The 15,729-nt window shown below is 34.5% G+C and overlaps 1 protein-coding gene across 1 annotated transcript; it reads right to left on the bottom strand.

The window, feature by feature from the left end:
• Positions 1 to 3,595: 3,595 nt before the first annotated feature.
• On the bottom strand, positions 3,596 to 15,416 carry LOC137401758 (TWiK family of potassium channels protein 18-like). The gene is made up of 9 exons (XM_068088236.1): positions 15,335 to 15,416; positions 15,100 to 15,239; positions 13,470 to 13,546; positions 12,827 to 13,035; positions 9,576 to 9,744; positions 7,833 to 7,900; positions 6,182 to 6,284; positions 4,331 to 4,454; positions 3,596 to 3,906 (listed from the first exon to the last, which is right to left on the bottom strand). The coding sequence occupies exons 1-9, from the start codon at positions 15,372 to 15,374 to the stop codon at positions 3,772 to 3,774; spliced, it is 1,065 nt and encodes a 354-aa protein (XP_067944337.1). The 5' UTR covers positions 15,375 to 15,416; the 3' UTR covers positions 3,596 to 3,771.
• Between the last annotated feature and the right edge of the window lie 313 nt (positions 15,417 to 15,729).

Below are 15,729 nucleotides of genomic sequence, written 5' to 3'. Positions count from 1 at the left end.
TTGTAAGTTTGGTTTAATCTGGCATGGCATTAGGTGTGCGCTTTTTACACGGCGAGTGCCCTCATGCCTGCGCGGCAGATGATTACCCAATCTGCTTGTTTGCTATGCATTATTCTGTTCCACAAAAACCCATTTTTCAGACAACAAAAGTGCAACTGTTTCGTTAGCTTTTTAAGTTTTTAATTTTCTTGGTCAAGAGTATCACTTTCGATTCCTTGACCTGACTTTAAGGCTGCAATAATACGAGCCTCGCTGCTGCCATTCCGCTGATGTAAAGCAGGTATCTCTTGTCTATCTCTTATCATCCTTTGTAGCTGGAGTCTTACCCTCTGTATGAAGTATCGTGTCGCAGCCCCATTCTTGTAGTTTGGTCTTAGTAGGCCATCCATCTCTGTTCTCAATACTTTTGCACCGTTGGAATTTCGTACAATTTCAGCTGAGCCCGACTGCGTTGCCATACTTGTTGCTGGCCTGTGTTGGAGCTGGAATCTGAATTCCGACAGTATTTTCAGCTACCGAGCCACTTAGTAGCTGGAAATACTCTCTCGGTGTTAGCAACACTAGGAGAGTATTTCCAACCTTTTCTGATGCGCCTGAAAACGAGTGTGTTCAATCGTTTGTTGATAGTGCTTACCAACAGAAAAAAACTTGAATAAACCTTTAAAAACAATTATAAAAACCTACCAAGCATTATCAACAAATGATTAAATGAACAGACACACAAATGTACATGCGTAAAGGCGTACACATGCATGTATACATCTAAAAGTTAGTCTGCATTTGTGTGCTTGTGTAGTTTGGTATGTCCGCTTATATCTATTAAAAGCTGGAAGTTAAAAGCTTACATTCTGCTAAATATGAACACAGGGAGATCACAACTACAAGTTTACAAACCACGCGCCTAACCATTCTGCTATACAGTCCTTATTATGATGTTATCGATCTTGTCATATGCTTTTCTCGAATGCTGACGCTGAATGACGTATTAATTGAAACTCTATGAACTCTATTAACTCTATGAAACACGTTGCTTTTTTTTGTCTTCGCCTTATTAGAGCTAACTTGCTTTCAGCAAAACAGTATCAACAATACTTTCTCGCGAAATTAAAATTTGGCGATTGTATCTCAGTTCAGCGGCATCCGTTATAGTAAAAACGGGTTCACAACCAGATTGGTGATAAAATTTTTGTTTAAACATTACTAAAATGCATACAAAAACTTCTTTCAAGTGTGTATTAGTAAGCTAAATTCATATAAGTTAGATTCAGCATTTATGTTACACGCCTGTCTTGAAGGTAAGAACTCTGCACTTAGTACATTGTGATGTTACATTTTTTTGCACATCATACCCACAAAATGCAATAAAGCTATTATAGGTAATGATAGTTACTAATTTTCACATAATTTTTTTAACTATTTACATGTATATGTTATTTTAAATGTCCTCAAGTATTGGACTCATTCAGTTGTAGTTTGTTTATTGCTTGGTCGATAATTGTGCTATGATTCTTCATTTAGTTGTACAGTCAGTTTCATAAGCCCCTACATTGCATTTATCTGTTGTTGGTCAAATTTGGTTTCTACTTATGGGGGTCCTCCCATGTTTTCTGACGATTCTGATGACCCGACGACAGGGATATTTAAAAAGTGACAGACGTGACGACTATTTATCAATGTAGGTGACGATGATTGTGTAAGTAGGATTACTAAAGGTACGGCTACACGTAACGAATTTTTCGTTGGTTCTGAGTTCTGGCCAAAATTACGAAAAACGCAGAATTGATCGGTCGAAATTCACAGAATTATTTGAGCTGTGCATGCCCACCGAGTTCGTCGACGAAACGCTTTTAACAGATTAAACAGATTATTAGCGAGCACGATTCTAGCAGCTTTAGCAATTAGTATAGTCCAAGACATGTATCGCAATACGCAATAAAAGTGAGAAAGCAATTCAACATAGAACACACGATGTAACTGTTTAAGTTGCGCTATTGTTGGTTAGCGAGCACGACTTTAGCAAATCTTAAGATATTTTTAGTCCAAAAATGTAATGCGGCACGCAAGAAAAATATTAAAAAAAATTCATCATGGTAAATACGATGCAACTGACTTGATTGCGCTAAAGATGGCAACATTTTCCACCACAAAACTATTGCTGCTAAAAAGGAAATATAATTAAAAAATAAACACTTTGTGGCTATAGCGTCCAAACAATCAATACATACAATAACACAATCTAAGCAGTTGCATCGTGTGTACTGCGTTGAATTGCACTTGAACTTTTATTGTGTGTCCTTATACATCTCTTGGACTATACTAATTGCAAAAGCTGCTGGAATCATGCTCGCTAGCACGATTCTAGCAGCACAGAATAATTCTGTGTGTTTCAATCATTTCCTGATTTCGGTTAGAACCAACAAAAAAATTGTTACGTGTAGCCGTACCTTTACTAACTTATTATTTGTCCATAAATCAACATGTTCAACCGAAACTTCACTAGTCTTGGTTTGACGCATTTGGCCCAGCATTTATAGACTGCCAAATAATTAAAGTAAACAGCAATGTGATGGCACGACATTGACAGCAAATCTGTTTCCAAGTCTATGACTGACAGTGATTAATAAAGACAATCTCGGTCTATTTTCAGTACAGGAAATGTAGCCCTAAAAACATAAGACGGCTGTCACTCTTCGGGGAGTAATCAGCAACGCTCCCAAACATCACTAATAAGTTTGTGAAGGTCGCTGGTTGAGCCATGCTTTTGGTTAGCAGAAGTTCAAACTGAGCAAGTTTCAGGTTTTTAACGCAACCCAGTGCCACCAGAATGGATATTTGTATTAAAATAACGAATGTGAAGAAAAAGGTGGTTTTGGTTACCAACTTGAAAAAGGTGACAGTGATTTTAAAAGTGATGGCAGGTATTTTAAAAATGACGACAGTGATTTTAAAAGTGACTATTCTGACGACAACTGTGTGTTGTAGGACCCCCACTTATTACCCTAAATCTATTTTAAAATAGATTTTGGTCAAGCAGAAATGCATTGACATTCATTGACATTCAATGACATTCAATGACATCCTACCACTTCCAATCTCTCTCTTCCTCTTTCCCTTTCTCTGCCTCTCTTTTTTTCTCTTCTCCCTTTCATTTCCCTTTCTCATTACTCCTATTTTTCCTGTACCTCTTTCCTTACCACTGTTAATTTTTTCTCCTTCTCTCTTTTCCTCCCTCTTTCTCTCTTTTTCCTCTCACCCAATCTCTCACTTCCCCTCACTGTGTCTTTCTGTCTTTATCTCCTTCCCTCTCTCACTCTGTCTCCCACTCTCTCCCTCAATATCTTCCCTTCTCTTTCCCTCTTTTTCCTTTTCTGCATCTTTCTATCTCTCCCTCTCTACTTTATGTTCTCCTCTCATTTCTCCCTCCCTTTTTCTTTCTCTCTCACTTTTTCCCCTTCTTTTCTTCCTATTTTTCTCTTTTCCATCATCTTTCTCTCTCTCTTTCTTTTTCTATAGTCCGAATAGCACAGACACAAGCTTGTATATATTATACCCACATATGAATTAAACTCTATCCACTGTGCATGTCATCTACTGCATAGAAACTAGTTTTATTTGTTTAAGTTATTCGTTAAATCGTGTTACAAAAAGCAATAAAAAAATATAGTAGTGCAGGCTGTAAAAATAATTACAAGAAATGTTTTTAAAACAAAATATATATAAGTCAAGCAGCAGCGTAACCAATCACAAAATGTTGATAACTATCAACTATCTTCACACGCTAGGTTCTTGACCACGCAAACTATTTTTTATCTCTACAAGGTGAACATTTTCTTTTGAACCTTCTGAATGAGTATCTTCTATTCCAAGTTTCGCATCTATTTCATCTGTTGCTTTGTTGACGGTTGACTGTCAAATAGGACATAGCCACAGCTGTTATTTTAGTTATTGTAATTTATAGTACAGTAAGGTAAACTTTTATTCCAATATTGAACATGTAATTGGCTCTGTGAAAACTGCAACCAATCAAACAATGGTCTAACATTTGAGACAGGCTGCCTTCTGTTCACCAGATTGAACTACGAAAAATGTAAACAATTTAGATTTTGCGGCCATATGATCAAATTTTATGCAACAGGAAATACTGTCATTACGATTATCATGCTCCTTCAAGTTTTTGCACTAATTCTCACAAGAAAAACTCCATTTAGAATGCAATGTGGCTACCATATAGTGATGGCCATTTATAAAAGCTTTCGTACATTTAGTTGAAGTTTAACCAATATACCATATTATGAAATATTCTATTAAACAACTTCAAAAAGTCTCTTACTTGTATGATCTGTTGAATGATTGTTAGCCCAGTGGACACGAGTGCTAGCCCAAGAAAGATCAGAATGCCACTGATGAGGAAGAAGCGTGGATGCTGAGGTACGATGTCACCAAATCCTATGGTGCTGCAACACAGAAATGTAACAGATTTTAATATTGCTGCTTCTACATTGCTGAGATTTGCCCTCTAAAATTCTCCACCACCTTTAGGAAATTTCCTCCAAAATGCAATTGCAAAGTGTTTGTTCTTTATCAAAATGAATATTAAAGCAGAAGACACTAGCTCTACTAAACAGTACAGATTTGCATAGATAGTCTGTTTTACACTTTTTTCCAAGTGGTGCTTATGATAAAAACCTTACACAGCTTAAAATTACTTTTAAGTAAGGCAAAAAACTTTGCACTAGTTTTTTTAAATAGTAGTTCATAATTTTGACAGCTTTTTCAATCGATAATTCTCTCTGGATAATTAAGAAAGTGAATTAAGGTTGAAAGTCTACCTAGTCGGTGCAAATAATATTTCCAGCAATCCACATCCTGTCTGCATTTCAAATTTTAAGACCTATTTTTAGACCATTTGGTTTTTACAACAAAATAAATATGCTTCTAAATCTTTGTATATTTTACTCAGGTTATACTAAATGTTTATTGTACATCTAACATAAGCTTTAAAATATTTTATTTATAAAAAAGATTTTATACTTGGCAGTAAAAGGTTTTTAACTCATTTCAACTTTGGCGGTATAGAACCAATACATACAACCACTAACAATCAATTTAAAAAAAGCATTTTGATTTGCTTTAACAATTTCTTATCTAACATTCATTTTCTTAACTAAGAAAGGTCTTTTAAATGCTGCACGCCAAAATATTTATTGACTTTTTTTGGTTGACTGCTGCTTTTTTTTGTAGTGTGATTTTTGTATTGCATAATGTGAATTAGGAAAAAAAGATATGTTTGAAATAAATTATTGCCAATAAAGTAATACGATAATTTACTATTCATAAATCTACTCCATTTAAAGCAGAGTTTGTTATCCTTATAGCAACAGTGCTAAGTAAAGACTTAATAAAAAAGGAATAGTGATTTCTTTGTGAACCTGCTTTTGCCAAGTTAACACGCAAGCATATGCAGTAATTATTTAGTTATAGCTAGACTTTGTACACTAACTGCCAATGATAGGATCTCCAGATCCTGTCACTGGCAGTTTTTAGCAGCAGGCAGAAATTTCAGATCTAGGATTTATTACATACTTTTCAGTAGGCAAGTTTTTTATAACCAATAATAATGGTGGGTAAACAAGATTTAAAGACCTCAACACTTTCAAAAATGCAAAGACCTCAACGGAAGAACAGTTACTGTCGCAATTGTTCAAAATTGAGATATAGCCATTTTAAAGTTTACAAATTTTTTTTAGAAAGAATTACAACTTATATCATAGAAACCTTTTAGCTATCGGTCAATAAGGGTGTTACCTGGGAATGTGATCAAAAAAGAAGCGGTAGACATAATTTGGGGTGGCACAACATGGCCTAAGTTAACACCACTACACGGACATTGATCAATTTACTTTAGAAATCATTGACAACTTTCTACGCATTATGTTTCAGTTTTATTAGGTGATAATGTTACAATATTATAATATTCTTATTTTAAACGCTATATTGCAGTAAAAGAAGGGTTTCTACCATCCAAATTTCAACCAAACAAAAATGAACAGGTCACAATACCACAACAACAACAGTTTTACTGTGTCCTAGAAAAACTGCAATATTTTGAGGCCTTCCTCAAAAAACTCATTTAATGTGTTTTGCCTACATGAACAAATGTAGTGTACATGAATGCTCCTACCTGAAGCTTATAAACAGGAAATAGCATGAATCAAAGTATGACCATTCCTCCCAAAGGGTGTATATAGCTGCTCCTGCCAGCAAGTAGGCTATCCATATTACAGCTGCAACATGCAAGATTGTTAGCATAGATTTCATAGAATATACATACAACGATGCTACACTTCTACTTACTGTTGTTTAAAACTTGTAGATATTTTACTTTTATTGTTTGGTTAATTTTTCTATAAAAGTTTTTTTAGAAATAGTACTGCTTTGGAATTTCTCATGAGGAATTAAGGATATGTAAGGGGCACAGACATTGTGATAGTATTTTAATAACTAACCGATCACAATTGCAGTATTATTTTAGTTTGCCATGATCAAGATACATGAGGGTATTCAATATTTGGGTCAGGTAGGCTTTGTTGACTATGAATAGATATATGCTTGCCAAAGCATACATTTTATATTCTGAGTTCTTTATAAACTACTGGTACCTTGGCAGTCTAGTAGGCCTTGAGAATAGCTATCTGCACATATGTGATACATTGCGAGAAAGTGGTTGGTTGACACAGGGTTGAGAGTGTCAGTATAACAACCCAAATTTCATTAGTTCTGAGTCATGCTAAAAACAATCGTTTATCTTAATTTTTAGCTATTGCTCGGGACGGACAGATATGCAAGACTCCTATTGAAGTAAAGACGGACTCTTGCAGTCTATAGTAAAGGATTTTTGTAAACAAAACTTTAAAAACAGTTTGCTAGAATAGTCCCTGGTTCACCATCTAATTGATAGAGCAATTATTATGTTGCATAACTATTATTGGAAATTACCCAAGAAAGATAACTCCTAATATATAAATACAAGAAGGCCTAAATTATTGTTACTAGCACCCTGGCAGTGTGCTGTGAAAAATGGTCGGGTGTATTAATTCCCTGCATAATTATTCATAAATTTTGCATGATGGTTTATTTGCACAGGTGAAAGTGTGTTAGACTTCAAAATTGATTGTAGTGAGTTTGAATCCCACTTGATGTAATATTTTTTTCCAACATTTGTTCCTAGCTTTGAAAAGACTGATGAACAGACAAACGAACTAGAAAACACGGCTCTCACTACACTGAAAAATGTTGTATACCGCCATTCAACCATTTTTAATTACTTTCACCGTAGCAGTCTAAGAAACACAAAGCAAGTGGGAAAGCACCGTCATTGGCAAGTAAAATCTGCACATTTTTTGTCGCCTTTCCCTTCTTACTCTTTGAAAAGGTGCTAGCTAAAATATGTTATAAAATTTGCTACTAATAGTAATTTATTTACTTGAACAACCCTTCATTATAGACAGCCTCAGTCTTATTGACGGGCTGTAAAGCAAGACCATTTTTGTTGGCCTTACAATAGATGTTGCTGAGCATTATTGGCATCTCACCTGCTGCAGCCTCTGCGCTTTGAGCACTCATGGCATGAACATCATGATATGTTTACCAGTTAATGGTGATTACATTATAGCCTTAGAGTTACTTTCAAACACTTGCTAACTTCTTTTATTTGAAAGTCACTGTAATTCAGGACCAAAATTCTACTGTTTTTGTCATCCTAAAATATCAATAAATTAATTTTTCTAGCACATATTAAACTTCTAAAATTTTAATGTAGCCTGACTACTTACAGAAGACAGCAATCACAGCGCATCCACTTAGTCTATCAATGTCTCCTGAGAATTGTTCGTTCCGTGACCTGAATAATAATAATAATAGTAATAATAATAATAGTATGTTTACAAATTAGGATATTTAATTGTTGATCTGTTATTTATGCGGTTCGACTATTTTTGTTGTTGACACGACTACTGGCTTTATCAAACTTACTGTAATTTGGAAATTTTTGAATAAAGTTTGTATTCAGTGTGTCCATATCATCACATTTAGGCGCACATACATAAAGCATTGCTTCAAAATGGAGTGTTTCAAAAGATGCATACAAAAATAAACTGTTTTTGGATCTCCCAGTTAGCAAGCCGACAGCTAGTTTGCCTTCAAACGAGTGTTTTGTTAGCTGGTCCCTCAACGTGAAAAAAAGAAAATTAGTATGCACCAGTGCTTTTTTATTCACCAGTTGTGATCTGCAGCACGCTCAACATTCTTGTAGCATTCTGCACAGCTGGCAATGACTCCCACAGTCTTATCAGATAGCGTTGATATGATCACCAGATAACTGTGGGAACTTTTCACTAGTTTTCATTTTGATCAACCCATTAGATGCTTGACTAGTAAATTGATATGTTGCGCAATGGTTAGGTTCAAGCATTATGATATTTATCAAGAGTTTAGACTGTGTCTGTTGCAGTAGTTTCAGGATGTTAGCAAATTTAATAAGCACCAGATGTATGTAGATAGTAATAGTATGCAGATAAAAGATCATATGATACTAACCATAGTTTTGCAGATGTTTTGAGTCATAAAACAATTCTGAAGGTGTGCTTAATGGGTATGATGCTACTGGAAAATATTTTTACAAATTTTCAAAATCATACAAATTTTCATGGTTTTAGCCCAAAGGACTGTGAAACACATTGTTTTTTATTTGTTAACATTTGCTGTGTGTTGTTGGCCTTTTAACCACTATTTTACCAAATATCATTGAATTATGCGCATATTAAGATGCTTGAAATGAAAGTTTCAAAACTTTCTTTTGCTGGAAAATTTGCCCAGGGATACTGACACACATTTCAAGGAGGACCAGGGTTTAAAGGGTTAATACTGGCACACTAAAAACAACTGCCGTGTGAAAGCAAAGTGTTTTTTCAAGTTTAATAAGCGAACTGTACCACAAATCTAAAAGAAAATTGCTAAATAAGTTACTTAACAAAAGGTGGTAAAAAGATTTTTTATGTCACATCAGTTAATATTATGGCAACATTCTAGCATTTGTTTCTTTAGTATTACAACGTAATAATGTGAAGCTTAAATGTTTATTTTACATTGAGCAACCATGTCTTTAAAAACAAATTGCTGCCTAGGTAAATATTTTTAAAAGCTTTAATTTTTTGTGCACTTTTATCTTTTATGAAAAAATGTAACCAAAGATGTGAAAAACTTTACCCAGATCAGCAGCAAAGGTTAAAAATTACAGCCATTCATTATGGTTAGATATGTGTTCGGTATCACATGAATGCAATTCGATTCTTTGTTGCAGAGTAGCTGTTTTAGTAATATCAAAAACTAATTTCTGTTTATCAGGTCTAAAACAAAATTCTTAGCTGCACAATTTACATGTATATACAGTAGTTGGGTATTTTGAAAGAGGGAATGAGACAAATATTTGACAGCATTTTCGCTCAAGTTTATACAAACTAGGATAATCGTCAATCTAAAAGCCACATACACAAATATATAGAACACTGGCTGCTCACCAACGAAGATAAAAGCATCGCTTTATTCTCCTCATAGAATATTTGATTAGTTCCCCGAGTAGTCCACCAAGATCAGCGAGGACAAGGAGACATAGAGGTATTCCTATGAGAGCATAGATCACTGTAGCAACCTTCCCAGACACTGTATATGGACTGAGGTGACCATAGCCTGAATAAAACAACATATTATTGCTTCCAAGCTTGAGCTTATCAGAATTATCCTACAACTCAAAGTTTTAAGGCTGGACTGTTGCAATTAGCTTGAGCTACTTTAGCAGTTGTAACTATAACTAGATATCGAGGATTTTAGTTATTTGTTTTCTTACTAGAAAAAACATGTGGGAAGTTTTAATTGTGAAGATTTTAGCTGCAATGATCATTAGCAAGCTAACCATTACCGGGTTTCTATGCTTCAAATAGATTCAGGGTTGATCTCTGCTGACAAATTCGCACCTTATTAAGTAAACACCTTGGAGAAATCAATTAAGTTGCACTTAATTGATTTCTCCAAGACTAGTATATGCTCCTCGAAACATAACTTGTTAAGGTAAACTCGCTTTCAGGTCATGGTCACTTTTAAATTTATGCTTCATACACTTGTTGTACCAACTCAGGCAGGATATTCGATCAGAAATTTCTTCAAAAATAATAAATAGTATATACCTCTATATTACAAAACAGCAACAGTATCTACTACTTGTTATACAATTATTACTTTTTATGAACGTCAACCACTTTAATTCAAAAAAACTTATTTTATGCTAGAAGAGTTAAACCAAAGAAGAGTTTGCCACTAGTGCAATTGGAATCTGTTCATTCGGTAGGTTCATTTATCTAATGAATAAGGCAATATAATAAATAAAGAAGGTAATGATCTCATCTTTGTTGTATGAGCAACGTACCATTAGTAATAGTAGTTACAATATATTGACGTGGTAGTCTGATGAAATGTGCTGATCTTTTTACCTCCACTAAATGGAGCTTAACTGTGTATTACCAGTTTAAATCCATTCAATGTGAGCGCTTCAGAGACATCGAATAGTAGTCTTACTGTGAATGGCTTCACACAAAGTTCGCGAAGCGAAATGGCGTAGAGTTCGTTTGGATTTTACCCTATTTATGATTCAGAGTGGAAAAACTCTAAATCCATTTTAAGCATGGAAACTCAGTATATAACAGGCTTCCTGAACTAATACCTTTACCGACTTCATATGAATAACTTCATTTTATGAAAAGTATAATTAAAAATAATTTTGCGCAAAGTTCTAGTAAATTTTAACAGAAAGTATCTGTATTTGTTTATACTTTAGAACTGTTTCTGATGTTTGAGGTGATCTGATAGCTAAGATGTTTCGAGAGAAAAATCAATAAAGCTTGTTTCCGGTTCAAATGCTCAGACCACGCGAAAGAACAATTATGACGTCTATAGATGCAGAGAGACTGACAAAATAAAGATGCTTAATACTACAAGTTGAACACAATAGCCAAAATCAACCATCGTAATGATAAAAACTAGTGAAGTTATTTTGCAAGTTATTTTCTTCTGAGCTTTTTAACTACAATGATGTTTGGTTGATTTTAATTTTGAAACAGTTCAGATCATCTCTAATATCAGAAAAAATTTCAAATGATAGAAAAATACCTATAACTTCTGATAAAATATATGATCTAATCATATATTAGTGAATGTGATGACCACTTGTTTGCTATTTTTCTACTTAGCCTACAGCATGAGCACATACATGTATTTTAAACATTTTTTTGAACTATTTTTATAAACCATTATGGAGCCCATATTTTATGTTTTATCCAACTAACAATGACATTCCTGGGACATTCTGCACTGATACGTGTAAAGCAAGGTTTTTCATAATGTTATACAAATGTTATTTGATGGTGTCATTGTATTATGTTCCAACAATGTCACAGGATCATTTTGCAGAATGTTGTGCAGAAACTTTATTGTAATGTTTGATAGGATGCCACAGGAATCAACTTTGCTAACAATATCATAAAGCTGTTAGAGAACATTGTTAGTGAATGTCCCAGGAATGTTTCAGGAATGTTACTTTAGAATGTTCAGTCTAACCGTACATATAATGTTAGCTTGCAATCTGGTTGAAACATCATGGTATAACATCATTTTATCTTCAAATGAATGCTCCAGGAATGTTACAGGTACGTTACTTTGGAATGTGTGAGTTTAAACATCCAATGTAGTTGGAACATTATGATGTGATATATAGTTACTTACATAAATCATAAAAAAGCCAGCTTATTTTGGTAAGTTTTTAGTTGCTTACAAAATGCAACAGACTTGGTGCCAGGCTTAGCTTTCTTGACTAATAACAGTCAGGTTAGATAGTACTTAACCCAGTTTAGTATTGATAATCTATAGAGAAAATTAGTTATAACCTTATCTACCACAGCCGACCTTTCGTAAGACAAGTTGGATGTAAATTAATTCTGTGTAGTCCGTCGATTCTGATCTAACTTAAATGAATTTAGCTTGCAAAACACATACTTGAAGGAAGTTTTAGCTTTTATTTTAGTAAACTTCAAACTTTTAACCAAGATTTTATCATTTATTTGTTTGCGAACCCATTTTGGACTCAATATGGTGAGCAACATCTATCTCTTATTAACGTATATAATCAGTACACAAATCGCCAAATTTCAATTTTGAGAGAAGTTGTTGATATCGTGTGGCAGAAAGAACTTGCCCTAACAAAAAAATAACGAAAAAGCTTCACGAAAATAATGAAGAACAGTTTTTGCTAAGCTTTGCACTGAGCTGCCTGTCTTTCCCACGACTTGATTGTAAATTTGGGTAAATGTATGTCACATAGGTCATAAGTGGATAACTTACTGTATTTAAATTGTTTTCACTCAAATATGATTCCAAATTTATGTGAAAACCAAATACATTTGACGGAAAGGTATAGATTACTGATAATAAGAAAAGCTAGACTATATCTAAACTTTGCACAGACTGATAGTCAGGAGCAATTAGACCTCTATCTTAACCGCACTCACAGATAGTCTGGAGACATGACCAACATCCTAATATTCCGATATCCTAGTGATGCATCGTCGATGCATCGTCGATGCATCGTCGATGCATCGTCGATGCATCAATAACGCATTGCTGATGAGAGAGACACACTCGGCGATATATTCGGCAAGCCATAACAGTTGGTGTTCAAAATTAGTCAAAAGCAGCATGACCTATATCTAAACTAAGCACTCACCTATAGTTGTGTACACCGTTGCCACATAGAAAAAGCTGTCCCAAAAATCCCACTGCTCTCTAGTTACTACGGTCATATTGTGTTGAGTCTTGTCCTCTATATCTATGCCATGCCACAAAGCATCACTGATTTTGCTGTCATACTCAGTAAGAAGGGCATCTACAGTCACTGTAAAGTTTACCTTGTCTTCTATTTCTTTTCCTAGCTGCCTGCCAATCAAAAGAATATTGCCAATTTAAGAATAAGCGCTTCAGCATTAAAATACTGGATATTTATCTTGAATAGTAACAAATACGTAAAACATTCAAATATTCGGAAACTAAACATAAAATTTATTGTTTCACATTTTCAAATGTATTTTTTTTTATTGTATAGACATGTATCCAATACAGCACTTAAAGAGGGATACAGATTTCGGAGTTGTCTGCTGCCAGATGTTACATGTCTAAACAAATTCTGCTAAAACTGGCTAGTGATGCGCGAAGAGCTTAAAACCTTTTATTTTATATATATATTAAATATGTTACAAATTTGTCATTTTCTCTTTTGTTTAGAAATTTTAGATATTTATCCCAACAAAGTTCCTATGATAAGCAAAGTAACATCAAAAACACAATATCAACTGTTATTTTTCATGACTTACCAAACTTTCTCTAGAAGCTCCGTTTTTGTGGTGACTAGGTCTATTGAGACTTCAGCTGCATTTTGATGTTCTAGAGCCTAAAATAAGCATAACGATCACATACATACAGATCATGCAGATCACGTGCATACAGACCATGTGCAATCTCCAACCTATCTCAACTAAAGTTTTTACAAATATCCTACCACAACAATGGTTTACGATCTATGTGTAAAATATATGATAAAAATTCCTTAAGATTTGTTGAGTGTTGAGAGTGTTGTAGCTGATTGAATTTGAACAGCTTGATTGTTAAATTTTATAAACCAGTTTGTTGGCAGTAAAATGTACTAGTACTGGCGATTCTATCCTCTAATGAAACGCCTTGCAACTTAATCGCCGGAATTGATTTATCATCTTACGCACTTTGAGAATGTTGGTAAATATCCGTACTGCCCAGCCAACTGATGTTTTAGTGCAATTGATTTACTCCAGTTGAGTTGCTAGCAATTGAGGCCAATATACCTACACAGGACCCTCTTTAGACATGCATTTATTATGTGTAACAATAATGAATTATACCATAGATCTTTCCGCAATTGATGAGTTTGCTCTAAAACCAGTGATTGTACAAATCTTAACTTTTCTGCACCAAAAAAGAAAAAATCAAATTAGATAGCTAAGGCAGTTTAATAAATATAAACTTATTTTTTTGCAATTAAAATAAACTGTTTTACAACTATGAGTTTTTTGGTACACAATTGTAAAAAATACAACTGGAGCTTGAAGATATGACGACAGTAGAAAAATTTTAGAGTATTTTTTGTGGCACGTCAAGAAAAAGATCATGTTTCAAGCGTGTTTCCTGTGAGGGGATTGACCCATCAAGTGGCCACTGGTCTTCCTCAACGTACTTGCAATGGTTACATCATGTGGTTTGTGCCCACAAAGTAGCTAAGAGAATTCTTTTGCATAGGTTAAAATTTGCAAGCCCTTGGTTTATATACTTCACTGTCATAATTATGGCATAATGATGGTAAGTTATCAAGCACTGTTTTTTTTAAATAAGCTCGCTAAAGAGTGTCAATTTTTAGACTAAAGGCCATGTCACTACCTATAAAAGTTTGAAAAAACCTGTGTCACTATTAAAGTCAAAATGGCTCCATTGACTGGCCCTAAGGCTATTTCCTGTTATGAAAGTAGCCTATTGAAAGTCTATTAGCTTCAGCTTGTTTTTTATGAAAATAACATAGACTTCATTACATTTGCTATTTCTGTCAGTGATGAGAATTCTGGTGTTTTTTGTGATCACAAACTCAACTCTACATGCAGTCATTAACAAAACATTCTATGAGCTAACTAGCCATAGAAAACACCACAGTTTTCTACTACATGAATTACCCTACTAGTGGTACAACCCTTTTGGCTCAGTCAAGCCGGCCAAAGAACTTTAAAAGTTTACACGGCAAAATGTATCATGTGACACAAATATTAACAATCTAGCCCTCTGGCAAATGGTAGAGTTAGCAGCAATGAGCATCTTTGATAATTTTTAAAGTTCATCACATACACGTTAAGAAATATCTACACCTCATTGGCATCCAGAGACTCGGCCACAAATGCAACTAAAAAAAAAATGACTCCTTCTTACCTGAAATATGGCTGCTCCAATGAAGGAATATATAATGAGAGAGAGAAATAGCAGTATATGCAAGAAAATGGCTCTTACAAACTTTCTTCGTTCACCCCCACTGCCTTCATCTGAATTATCATTTCCATCTCTAGGATCTCCTACCAAAATTCCCGTCAACATATAAACAACATATAACAAAGATAGCAGATAAAGTAGATGCTCCTTTGTGTATCAGCTGTGTGCCATATCTTACCTGGTCGTAAATTGACAATGAGCTTAACAATAATGTCCATGTTCACTGATAAACAGATCTGGCTGAAATAGCACTGCAATAATCAAATTGTAACCTTCTCCTATGACTCGCAGTGTTAGATTACCAGGGTAAAGTTCTTAGTACAATGCTACCCCATCTACCAGCATTCTATTCAATCACTCAATAAGGGTGTATTCATCATCACCTTGCCAAATTGTTTATAGTTTTCAAGAGAAGACAATTTCTACGATTGTTGTAATAGAAATTTAGCACATTGAAACTTGAACAAGAAATAATTTGGGGTATCGTCTTCTCACCTGACCTCAGACCCAATGAAACTTGTCTGCATAGTTTTGCTTTATTTTTTCCGTGCTCTGTGTGTGCATAGTATTACC

This window comes from Watersipora subatra, chromosome 8 (genome assembly GCF_963576615.1).
Source record: "Watersipora subatra chromosome 8, tzWatSuba1.1, whole genome shotgun sequence".
Taxonomy (NCBI): Eukaryota; Metazoa; Bryozoa; class Gymnolaemata; order Cheilostomatida; family Watersiporidae; genus Watersipora; species Watersipora subatra.
The sequence above is the reverse complement of the archived record's forward strand: the minus strand, read 5'-3'. Positions and strand labels throughout refer to the sequence as shown.